The sequence below is a fragment of the Pieris brassicae genome, chromosome 8 (assembly GCF_905147105.1).
Source record: "Pieris brassicae chromosome 8, ilPieBrab1.1, whole genome shotgun sequence".
NCBI lineage: Eukaryota > Metazoa > Arthropoda > Insecta > Lepidoptera > Pieridae > Pieris > Pieris brassicae.
Genome location: NC_059672.1, coordinates 15,245,263 through 15,257,270, shown reverse-complemented (window position 1 = coordinate 15,257,270; position 12,008 = coordinate 15,245,263). Strand labels below are relative to the sequence as shown.

At 34.4% G+C, this 12,008-nt stretch overlaps 2 protein-coding genes across 4 annotated transcripts in view; one reads left to right on the top strand and one right to left on the bottom strand.

The window, feature by feature from the left end:
- Positions 1 to 2,727, bottom strand: part of LOC123713521 (endoribonuclease Dicer) — a 37,380-nt gene extending 34,653 nt beyond the window's left edge. For both annotated transcript variants that reach the window (XM_045667230.1, XM_045667231.1), the window contains exons 1-6: positions 2,652 to 2,727; positions 2,222 to 2,337; positions 2,015 to 2,142; positions 1,261 to 1,371; positions 894 to 1,068; positions 496 to 622 (exon numbers count right to left, since the gene is read on the bottom strand). In XM_045667230.1, coding sequence (XP_045523186.1) covers positions 496 to 622; positions 894 to 1,068; positions 1,261 to 1,371; positions 2,015 to 2,142; positions 2,222 to 2,318 — 638 coding nt within the window. In that variant the 5' untranslated portion in view covers positions 2,319 to 2,337; positions 2,652 to 2,727. The remainder of the gene's footprint in view (positions 1 to 495; positions 623 to 893; positions 1,069 to 1,260; positions 1,372 to 2,014; positions 2,143 to 2,221; positions 2,338 to 2,651) is intronic.
- Positions 2,728 to 4,406: 1,679 nt separating this feature from the next.
- On the top strand, positions 4,407 to 6,880 carry LOC123713777 (PRADC1-like protein). Of its 2 annotated transcripts, XM_045667620.1 has the most exons (6): positions 4,407 to 4,436; positions 4,580 to 4,764; positions 4,838 to 4,974; positions 5,050 to 5,165; positions 5,374 to 5,499; positions 5,760 to 6,880. In XM_045667620.1, exons 2-6 carry the CDS (start codon positions 4,677 to 4,679, stop codon positions 5,929 to 5,931), a joined length of 639 nt encoding a protein of 212 aa, XP_045523576.1. In that variant the 5' UTR covers positions 4,407 to 4,436; positions 4,580 to 4,676; the 3' UTR covers positions 5,932 to 6,880. The 2 variants fall into 2 exon arrangements, with proteins under 2 accessions (XP_045523576.1, XP_045523578.1); XM_045667622.1 differs by lacking the exon at positions 4,407 to 4,436 and having other exon boundaries at positions 4,484 to 4,764.
- The last annotated feature ends 5,128 nt before the right edge of the window (positions 6,881 to 12,008 follow it).

Here is a 12,008-nt window from a genome sequence, read left to right as displayed (position 1 = left end):
GCCTTCCGTACGGTACGGTACGAAGCCGGTTTCCTCACGATGTTTTCCTTCACCGTTCGAGCTAATGTTAAATGCGCACATAAAAAGACAGTCCACTGGTGCACAGCGGGGAATCGAACTTACGACCTCAGGGGTGAGAGTCGCACGCTGAAGCCACTAGACCAACACTGCTCCTACAATAACAGAATGGGTATACGATATACCTATTACGGGACAAAGAATATAAAGTTTTTATTTTCATATCTGGAAAATATTGAATTAATTAAAAATGTCTTGTAAAATATTTTATTGATCTATTATTTTGTTAACTGTTATTTATTCTCCTAACTCATTCAAGGAAGTGCATAGTTACAACTGCACATGTATTTGTAATTTATTTTAATAATTGTTAACTATGTTTATATTAAGATTCACATTCACTCAAACTGCGGCACTAACTTGGATAAATTCTTCACAGGTTGTAGTCAGATATAATTATTATATATATTTACTCACTCAAAGATCTCTTTTATATTTTCGTGAACTGTGGCTATAGTCGCTCGAAATGTTTTTTCCAGTTCCCTAAGAGTATCCTCAACTTTGTGTAACGTAACGTTACAATTTAGCAATGTCGCTGTTAAACCTATAACAAAGTAGGGCTTTTTAAAATCGACTGTATGATTTGCCTCATTAGTCTAGCGGTTAATGTCTTCAACTCCATATTCCAACGAGTCAAATTCAATAAATAATACTTTTTTAGTAGGAAATTAAGAAAAAAATCCAGTAAAAGCAAGCGACGAAATCATGTATCGGTGTATCGGCAACAAATCGAGAACATTTAGGATGACCTTAATGACATTTTTTTTTATATATTCTCATGCTGTAGATGTTATGCAGACTGATAAATAACATACCTATTACTCTTGGTAGTTCACCATGTAATCCTTCAAAATGCCTCATAATTAACCTCATTGGATGTTCATCAACAGCTTGGTGACATTCATCAAAAATTATTAAATTTATATCTTCAACCCTGATGTACTTGTGGGTGAGCATATCATGTAATATTTGAGAAGTCATTATAATCACCTGAAATTATATATTTTTTAGTTACAGACAACAGACATTCTAAGAAAATATTGTACAGCCTCATTCATTCAATTCTAATATCATGTCTCCATCAATTATTTATATTTGAGTGTCTCACACTTAGTATACAAATTCCTACATACATACATTTTGGCTTTTGACCAAACCAAGATTAACACATTATATGCTTACTTCATATTGAGCAAGCTCAGAGTCCCATTTACTTTTGTTCCAATAATCAAGTTGATCCTCTCCACTGTAGGCTCCAACAGTCACTGGACACATTTCTTCAATCACATGTTTCTAAAAAAAAATATGACAGAAACATTATTAAAACATGTTTTGGCAGGCCCTAAAAACTGTCTAAAAATCTATGTTGTTTTGTGTATGTTATGGACTTGCTAGACACCTAGTCCTAATAAAAAATAATTAATTAGCCCTATTGAATGAGTTGATTAAAATAAATATAGTTCTTAACTGTGAGACAAGATTATGTACGATGATTATGCACGCACTGGAATCTGAAGAAAATACAGTAGTTTTTCCCTTTATTATTAGTTATTTAAAAACAGTACAAGCACAAGACTAAAATATACATACTAATAAACATACTTAAACTGACCTAATTAATAAATATCTAATTTCCTTATATTAATAATAAGGTGCAACTAGAATTAATTTTTTAAAATTTAAATTTTTTAACTTGTAAATTTTGACTTTCAAAAGTGCCTTTTAATAGGCCTAATATAAATTATTAAACATTTTATTTAGTTCTGTGTTAATTGCCTAAAGGCAAGTGGAATTATGTCAAAATTACCACCACCTTTTAAGCTATTACTTTGTTGTTTTGTTAATATGTAGCCAAATAAAATATTGTTAAATTTATTTAATACTTAAAACTTCCTAACTAACCAATCATATAATTATATGAAAATTAATACATTACCTGTTGGTTGACCAAAGGCACTGTATTGACAAGAAAGAATGTTCTTTTACCACCTTCTCCCCATGGTTTTTTAATCTGATTCATAAATCTCTTAATAAGACGTCCAGCAATAAATGTTTTTCCTGAACCTAAATTATTTTATTAGTTTTCTTTATTAAAATGATAGCTAAGATTAATATTACATTACAGTTTTTACAATTTACATACCTGTTGGTAAATATATAATTGTATTTTTTGTTATACATATTTCTTCAAGTTGTACTTGATATAATCTTGGTTGTAACTTTTTTGATTGAGACTCCATAATGTTTTGTAAATTGTAACTAAAAGATAGACTATAGTATATAATAATTTAATTTATAGCTTAAAAATTAGTAATAAATGTGGTATATTACATCAGAAAACAGGGGTCAAGAGAATTTTAAAACAAAAGTTTATAAATGAATAATCGTCAAACATGGTCATAATATACTAAGACAATTAGATGTTATTATTACAAATAAAATATTAAAAATGAAACTATATACCGTCGAGTTCCATGAAATGGAACAACAGGATTTAAAAGTTGTATTATAAATGAATATAAAATAATTTCGTGGAAAAATCAACTAATAAGTTTTTAAATGCAACAACTCACAATTATTTTTCTCGCATCTAGTGGTGGCTCACGTTTAACGAGATTATTAACAAGATTCGCACTCGATTTGTATTTGTTTTGACATTGTCCAATTTGTTATCTTTATTCGTTCCATTTTACGGAATGCTAAATTTTTCTCATTTACTTGTACAAACAAATGCGCCTTCTTAAATAAGATTTTTTATTTTTCCTTTTTAATATTATTCAGTAAATACAAACAAATATTTTTCATTTGTAAGCATAATTAATTTAAAGTTGTTTATTTTGATTTTTTATTTAAATTCCATGTAATATAATGTATATTTAAAAATGCGTTCAATGAAACGTAATCACGAAGAATTATGTTGTCTATTCTTGGGCTATACCCACAACTTTAGAAACACCATTAACACGTGGCCAACTTAAGTTGGTTTAAACAATGTTACTGTATAGTGTATACTCGTTTCTGTATACTGTATTCTGCTTTGACGTATTTTTTACTCTGACAATTGAAATCAAAATATTGTGTTAGCTTAATAAAGTATTTGGTTCTGCAGGGCATGGGAGTCTTTGTTCTATTTTCAGTGGTGCCACTCGGTGGCAAATCACACTCCTGGTTTATACGTTCTTGCAAGGCGACCTCGCGTCGAAAGCGAGAATGTTTTAAGCATGGATCGACGCGGGAACATCTTGATGGAGTGGATGATGCCAATACCAGCAAATATAAAACTCTGCCTCCAGGTCCTTAAAACGAGATTAAGGCAAAGTCAGAACATATTGACAGATTTGGAAAGAGATTGGCTCACCTCTCTTTGGGGAGTCGACCCTTCTGGTCTCTCGCCAAAGCTGTCCAAGGGAATTTTTGTCAGTCCTCCTTAGTTCCACCACTCCACAGGGATGACTCGCTTGCCCCCACTGTGAAGGAGAAGGCTGGCTTCAGTACGACTTTTGCCGTGGTCGCTCAGCTGGTGACTTCCTTGTATACCAGGGTAGGCAAAGGTAATTGAGTCCAATGGGTAGGCGCTGGCGGTAAGTTTATACATAGCCAACGCCTTCAGTCGGGTGTGGCACAGAGCACTGCTTTCAAAGCTTCCAGCCTATGGGCTCCACGAGAAATTATGCAACTGGATTTCCAGCTTCTCGCTCAGAGAATCAAGGTCGTCATCGATGGAGCTTCACCGTTTGCAGCTCTACAAGACACAAATTCAGCCCCACTAGTAGTACTGTTCTCACCTTTCTTCTTCCCAGCACCAGCTCCTTCCACTTGACCGTATTCAAGGAAGAGAGATTCGAATAGTCACTTTCCAAGTGGCTTGATCCCTTGGCGTTACCTAGACATGTGGGATCTCTTTACATCTTCTACCATATTTACCATAGAGTGTTCAGAAGAGTTGTTCGGACTAATACCGGGAACTGACGTCAAGGTAGAATACAAAATAACATCCCTAGTACCTTGACGTCCATCGTTCCGTTCAGCTGCCCACTGAAGTATTTCCAAATCAATTTGACTTAGGGGCTTTCAAGAAAAGAGCATCACACTCGTGAGTCCTCTGGCATTGAGAGTGTCCATGGACAGCGATATCACTTAACATCAGGCGAGCGACCTGCCCATTTCCCCCCTGTTTAAAAAAATGTAAATTAAAAGTACAAGCACAGATACAAAACTAGCACTTTTTTGAGGACAGCCCGCTTTCGTTATGGACTATGGAGTATTTGAAATATAGCTTTGTAATCTACAAATCTGTCTTCTGAAATCTGTGGCCTGTATATATTTTCTTTACTATTAAATGTGAACTTTTAAGACTTGTAAGTTGTTATAATCAAATTTCAATTATTTACTAATAAGTAATCTGTGAATATAACCTAAAGAAATGAGGACATTGTTATTAATGAATGAATTAAATACAATTTCTTTCAAAGTTAAATTTTTTCCAATCCTTTTTTTATAGGTAAATTGGCAATGTACAAAAAAATAGGAAAACCTATAGACTATTATTACTCTAAGCAATGTATTTACTTAAGTTAATATAATATAAACGAAAAATAATGTGTTCTATAAAGGCGTACAACTATACAAATGTTATTTTAGTAATTTTTTTTGCATTGCTTAATATAGATCCAGTTTTACCTGGAGGTAAGTTACTACTTGACCATAATCTTTTTTCTGCTAGAAACTATATTGTACATTTATGGGTGATTTTTTTCAGCAAATGATTTGCATTTTCATGATGGGTCGTCGTCGGCTGATGTCATAGCCGGAGATATATTTTTTGAGATACTAGATCCGCAAGAGTTGCGTTACTCATATAGAATACGACCTGCCAAAGATTTTGGTGCAACTTTTGTAAGTTTAATATTTCTGTTTCTATTTTTACATTATATATTTTTCACATACAAATATTTCAATATTTTTTTTCAGAATGACAGCTTTCACATGAAGAAGGCAAGATTAGTACCTACCGTACCTATAAGCAGTTGTTCTGATCTTCACAATCAAGAAGATGTCTCTGGAAATATTGCTTTAGCTGAGAGAGGGTAGGTTTTGTACAATATTTAATAATATATAATAATATAAAAAATCTGGTAATGCTTATGGAAGTCAATAAGCATTTAATTCTTGTTCAGTTTAGCCAATACTCTTTAGTCAGTTTGTATCAATTCAGTTATTTGACTTTCACCTGTATTTAAGAATGCTCACTTCAGTCCTCCATTAGAAGAGAAATAACTATAAAGTTTTTTTTAGTGACTGCTCTTTTGTTTTTAAAACCGCCAAGGCTCAGCAAGCAGGCGCAAGGGCTATTATTATAACAGAGTCCGTTAACAAATGGGATGATCCATTGGATCATCTAATAGAAATGGTGGATGATAAGTAAGTAGAATACTGTTGTAGTAAAGTTCTTTAGTATGTATCTCTGTTGTGTGTGTGTGTCTGTTGCTTTTTAACAGTATTTCAGAATTCATAAAACAAGTCCTTTGAGGGAAATAAATTGAGAAATTTTATTGTCAGAATAGTTTTTGTAGAATTCTTGTTCCACTGAACAATTTGTTTTCTTGTAAGCTAGTAACATATTTTTCAAATTAAATGTTGTTGTTACGCCATACAAAATTTATTTTTAAACCTATTTTCAGAATGGACATAGATGTCAATATACCAGCAGCTTTTCTCTTAGGCCGTAATGGAGCTACTATTTTACGAACACTTAAAAAGTTACATATGAAGTATGCTATAGTAAACCTGCCGGTTAACATGACTTATGTTCCAATAAATAAAATGAACCAACCACCCTGGATAACATGGTAAATTTTATGTAATTTATTTTAATAACTTTTATCCTTATTTAGTTTATAATGTATATGTTGCAGCCAACTAGTTAAATGGCACTGTTTCGTTAAGCGGCTAGGCTGCTAATTGAATGGCTTTTTAGCTAGTTTGCTGCGACATATACATTTCAACAACAATACACTTTTTTATCATCTTGATTCATGGTTCTGAATATGATTAGTAAATTAAGACTATGATTCGATATCTGAAATAACTAGGAACTTGTCACAATATTTGATGCTTCAAATTTTGCTCACTTTTTATTTATTTTCTATGGACAATAAGCTAATAATAAAAGTTTGTTGACTTTCTATATTAAAGGTGTGTATTACAAATTTAAATAATTTTCTATAATTAATATTTACATTTAACAACTGGAATCTCATATATGAACTCTTTTACATTTTGAAGATATTATAAAGAGAACTATGACTATAATGAGTCTATATAATGAAAACCGTTAAATCTAATGAAAATGGTTAAACTTGCCATTCAGTGTTGTTTGTTCATTTTATCTTAAAAGATGACTAAACTGTGGACAAATAACAGCTATAAGTAAGGTTTGCAATAACGAAATTATTTTACTTATTATATTTATGTGTATGTTAAAATTGACACGAATTTTAAATGTTTCTAGGATTGGGTACCCTAGAAATTCTAGTCCTGTCAATTTATGTAAAATCTTAAGTTCATATAATATGGTTTTATGTAAATGACCCTTTGAGTAAAAATTATTTTACAGTCTAACAAGGACATTCTGGCCGTTAAAATAGGCAAGTGCATTATGTAAAACTAAATATGGTATATTCAAATAGGATCTATATTGATAAAATTCTATTATGTGCCTTGTGCGGCTGTAAAATATTATAACATTATTTTACTTGTGTGAAGTATAATTTATTACGTTAAAACATTCCCTGTATTGTATATAATGTGTGGTTTGTTAATATAAATTGTTTGAAAACTTTCTATTTTTTTTCACCTCAGCCATAAAAGCAACTGAAGTTTGGGTTCTCAACCAAGTGACTGTTGAATACAGAAAAAAACATAGTTGTCAATCATGGAGTGTAAATTTCATTTGTGAAGAAATTAGAGTAGTTAAGGTAAGGTGGACTCATTTTCCGCACTTAGACTCGTAATTGGTCTGTTGTGCGTTGAGTCCTGGCTAAATTAGCCTGCCTAACTCCTTCCAGAAGCACAGAAGTCTCCCGGGCACTTCACAGGGTTCGCGGAGCGCCCTCACTGTTCCGAGGATGACTACGTGGGTGACTGATTCCTCTGCGCTGAAACAGGCTCTGGACAAGGGACTGTCTGTCGCGCCTAAGACAAAAAGATGTTTATTAAGGAGACAATGACCCGTAATTGTCCATATCATTGTTTTGAGACTGGTTCTATTTAGGTTTAGAAGTCGCTTAGTAAGTTGCGGTTTCACAGCTGGCAGAGCCATTTTGGACTGTTTGCAATCGGACTGATTTCAGCGGATTTCTGGGGAATCCAGGTTCGCACTACCGAGAAGAGCAAGGGCTCCTCTATACGAGCCAGCAGGCATAATTCCGGAGCGTTTTCTCGCAAGCTCGTCTGCAGCATCATTGCCGAGTGGACCACTGTGTCCCGTTATCCACTGCAAGGTAACACCGTTGGTTATAGTTATGGCTTCCAGTGCTTCGTGACGCTCCAGTATTAGTTTGCTGTTTATCTTTTTGTTTCCGAGCGCCTGAGCCACACCCTGTTTTTAATCCATCAGTGTATATACGTAGCTCATTCAGGGGCGACTGATCATGTTCCTCTTCTCTCAATTGTATATGATATTTCCTGTTAAATATTAGTTGGTTAGTGATTCTATCACATGGCGCAGCTATAAGAGGTAGGTACTCTATTGCCCTGTTGAGAATCACTGTGTGCACAATAGTGAGTTTTCCCCCATAGATCCAATACCATATGCCTGATGGCAGCTAGGGCTGCCTCCTGCTGTATGTGTAGGTCCAGAGGTACGATCTGCAGGGCTATCTCCATTACTGCAGTTGGAGTTGTTCTCATGAAACCGCTAGCAGCGGACAAGGCAAGCCTTTGGAAGCGTCCTAAGTTTCGTGATTGCCGTTTGAAGTTCTGATCTTGGCCACCAAACCAGGGCACAATAGGCTAGCATGGGCCTGATTATGGCAGTGTATAGCCATATAGTTATTTTAGGCGATAAGCCCCATTTCACGCCTAGCATCTTTTTGCATTGATAGAAGGCGATCGTTGCTTTGTCTAGTTTGTGTTCTAGGTGTTTATTCCAGAGCAGTTTACTGTCCAAAATTACGATAAGAAATTAGAGTAAAAATCTTTAATGTGGAAATCGACTGATTTACTTGAAATAAACTTTCGGCCAACAGTTCCTAATAGAATATAAATCGCATCTACTATCCACCTTAAACTCCAACGTTCCGTTCTTTCATGAGGTACTCACAGATCGGTTGCTGGTTAGCTAGAGTTGGTATTGGAGTGCTCCAGACCGACCAATCGAGCAGATACAATACTACAATAAAACTTAATGGTCGACTAGAACACGCTATATTTATGAAAAAATAAACTTTACTAAAATCTTTAAGAACCCCAAGTATTTCGTTTTATATTATCTCTTTACAAACAACAAACTGTGCAAATAGAATCAGTAGCGATGGAATCAACATTTGCGTGTGTTTGTTCAACATCATGCGATTGAGCTATTACGATATGATTCCTAGAACGCGCCTTGTGTTATTCCATTAACGCTTTAATTGTATACCATTTTATGGTACTATGCTGAGAAATATTGTATCTACTAGCAGCTACTCTGGTGCAACTGCACTGCTTATGTTTTTTATTGTTATCGTGGTCTATTTAAACACAGACTAGACCAGTAATATTATTAAAGTTGGCCAAATAGTGTTGATATTTAAGAAAATAAGTGTTTTCTTTTTAAAATTTGAGTCCTTCATTATTAATTTATGAATTATTGAATTATATGCATAGTTTAATCTTGGGAAATTGTTGGGCAGTAAGAAATACTCAAAATCTTTAATCTGCTTTATAATTATGAATATAGTCAAAAATGTGTAAGTAATAAAAGGTACAAATTGTAGCGTCATCAGTATGCAATGTCGTCATAGCGGCGGCCGGCCAAATGCATAAAAAATTCAGCAATCCCCGTTTCGACTTTACGAATGCTCCTTCTATTACAAGTAGTATGTAAGTCAGAATAATCTAAAAAGGCGATGTGATCTCCGATTTAAGTGAAAAGGGGCAGTAACATAAGAGTAATAAATAGATTTTATCAAACCACAAACTTTTTACACTTAATTAAACAAGTCTCCTTCTGATTTCGCCGAAAACAATATTTATGAGGCAGCCAACTAGCATAATTAGCCGTTCAATTAACAGCCTAGCCCTTTAACTATATAGAGCAATTTAACAAGCGGCCTGAAAGATATTCGGCCGTAGCTTTTGTAAAACCATTTAATAAACTGGCTGGCTAATGCTTAGTCCATTCGTATAGAGTGATCATGTGGCTGAAATAAAAAAATATTTCTTTAAAAATTAAACTGCTTGAGTCTGTCACAGCTAAATTCAAATTATATTGTCACTACAGTCTTCCACTGTACTTGATGTTTTTCATTAAACTTTGGAAAACATCATTGTTGGAAGAGTTTCGTTTCGCGTTTGAGAGTTGCAGAAAGTGAAACTTAATTTAAATTAACAGTCATCAGGCAAGGCAAGTAATCCATAGATCAACTGGCTGAATATCTTTCAGGCCGCCAGTTAAACGGCGCTATTAAGTTAAGAGTCTAGGCTGTTAATGGCTAATTAAGCTAGTTGGCTGCGACATGTATACGCCACATGTGAATACAGAGCAAATCTCAATTTTGTGTGGAAGCCGATGGCTAAATTGTGTATAGGACTTCACTACATAATTTACGCGTTTAACAAAGAGAGTTACAATTGGAAACAAGAGACTAAGTAGGATTAATAAGCTTTTATAAGAGACCGTTTTTATTCCATAAAATTAACTATGCTTAAAATGTCAACGATTCTTCTGACTATTTATGCTGGCATTTACAATACGTACGTACTTCATATTTATAAAGCCCTACATAATAAAATTGCCAGAAACAAGTTGAATGGATTGTGTGGTATCCAATAATCACTACCTACTGTTTAATTGTTATTTTACTAATGAGAAGTACTTTCAGTCGTCTGTGATTTTCAACTTGAAAGAAAAAAATATTTCTTGGCCTTCCACAACTTATTGGGAATGATCAATGCCCAATTAATTGAATAGCAATACTAATTATTCAAAAGTTCATTGCTTTAGTATCTCGTAGGAGATATATTTAATTGGGGTATTTTTTTTCGCCAACAACAAGCCAACTAAATCATCTAAAATTCCAGACACTTCAAAAGCTTGGTATCAGCCGTATGTTTGTATATCGTACTATCAACAGATTCAACAACCCTTTTCCATACCAGAAAAAATCGGGGTGGCCGCGAGCTGTTAGAACTACAAAGACTGTTAGGCTGTTAAAGCCAGAATTCGTCAAAACTCCATTAGGAAGCAAAATAACTTATCGCGAGAAATGAAGATTCCCGCTAGGACTCTATCGCGTATTATAAAACAAGACCTGAAGCTCGGTGGTTATCGTCGATCAGGACATGCCCTAAATCAATATTTATGATTAATGAGAGTGTATCGATCAAAACGCATTCTGTCGCGATACGCAGGTGAAAAGCACAGAAATTTCCTCTTTACCGATGATACAATTTTCACGATTGAAGAACACTACAATAAGAAAAATGATAAAGTGTACGCTCACAGTGCTAAAAAGTGCCACAGTGTCCAAGTGGTCGAAAAGGTACAACGTGGTCATCATCCTGTGCCAGTGATGGTTTCGTGAGGCGTGTCTTATCTAGGTGTCATAAAACTACATTTTAAAAGAAGTGAAAACTTCAGCCAAGGTGTATCAAGGTACAGTCTTGGATCATGTTGTAAAACCTCTCAGCAACACACTTTTTAAAAATATACCTTGGACTTTCCAGCAGGATTCTGCACCTGGTCGCAAGGCACGAACTACGCAAGCTTGGCTTCAAACCAACGTTACTTACTAGTACTTAAGAGCTGAAGACTGGCCCTCATTTAGCCCAGACCTCAACCCTTACTTTACTTACTCTTACTTACCCTTACTCAACACTTCAAATTATGGTCAGAGGACATGGCCTACTCTATACGACACGACGACTTTGAGTGTCTTAAAGAATCTTTGGAGCATTGGTGAAATTTCCCTTGGAAACAGTGCGTAAATTCATAGATTCTTGGCCTAGATAAAAGCCAACGGCCATTTTGAATAGAATATTGTTTTACTTTTTGCTGGGACTTTATTTAATAGGTAGCTATTAAATTTAATAATGTTTCATTACTTAATTTAAAAAAATGCATTTTCATTTGTAACTTATGGCTGGACTACGTATTTATCATACAGAGATGAAGACGACCTACAAACGAAAATTACATCGTAGCACTCCAGAAGGGTAAAATTCGCACGTTCGATGCGGTGGTAATTGCAAGCTTAACTACTATGCTAAGCTTAAAAAAGTTAGTGCATATGTAATACATAGTTCTCTTTTAATTTAGTTTTTTTAGATAATCGTATGTATTGCTTTGTTACCATGTAGATACAATAACAACATGTAAGCAATGATCGATAATGAACAAAAAACATGCGGGTTCATTGCGTATGCGCATAGATAGTTATTTAAATAAGTGCACCTTAAATGAGCATAAGTACTTATTTACCAAAGCGGAAGTCGATAAATTTATATACCTATATTGAGTTGTACCTTGAAACTTAAAATTAATTGTTTATTCTCTATATGGGCCATATAGTAAGATGCATCATAAAAATGTGGACTTTAAAGACAACTATATGGAAAGGAACATGCGGAAGATGAAGAAAAGGGCGCCCTAGAAAACGGTGGATAGATAATATGGAACCGTTAGTGGGAAGCTAATGGAGATAGAAAGTCGCGGAAAGAGAAATCTG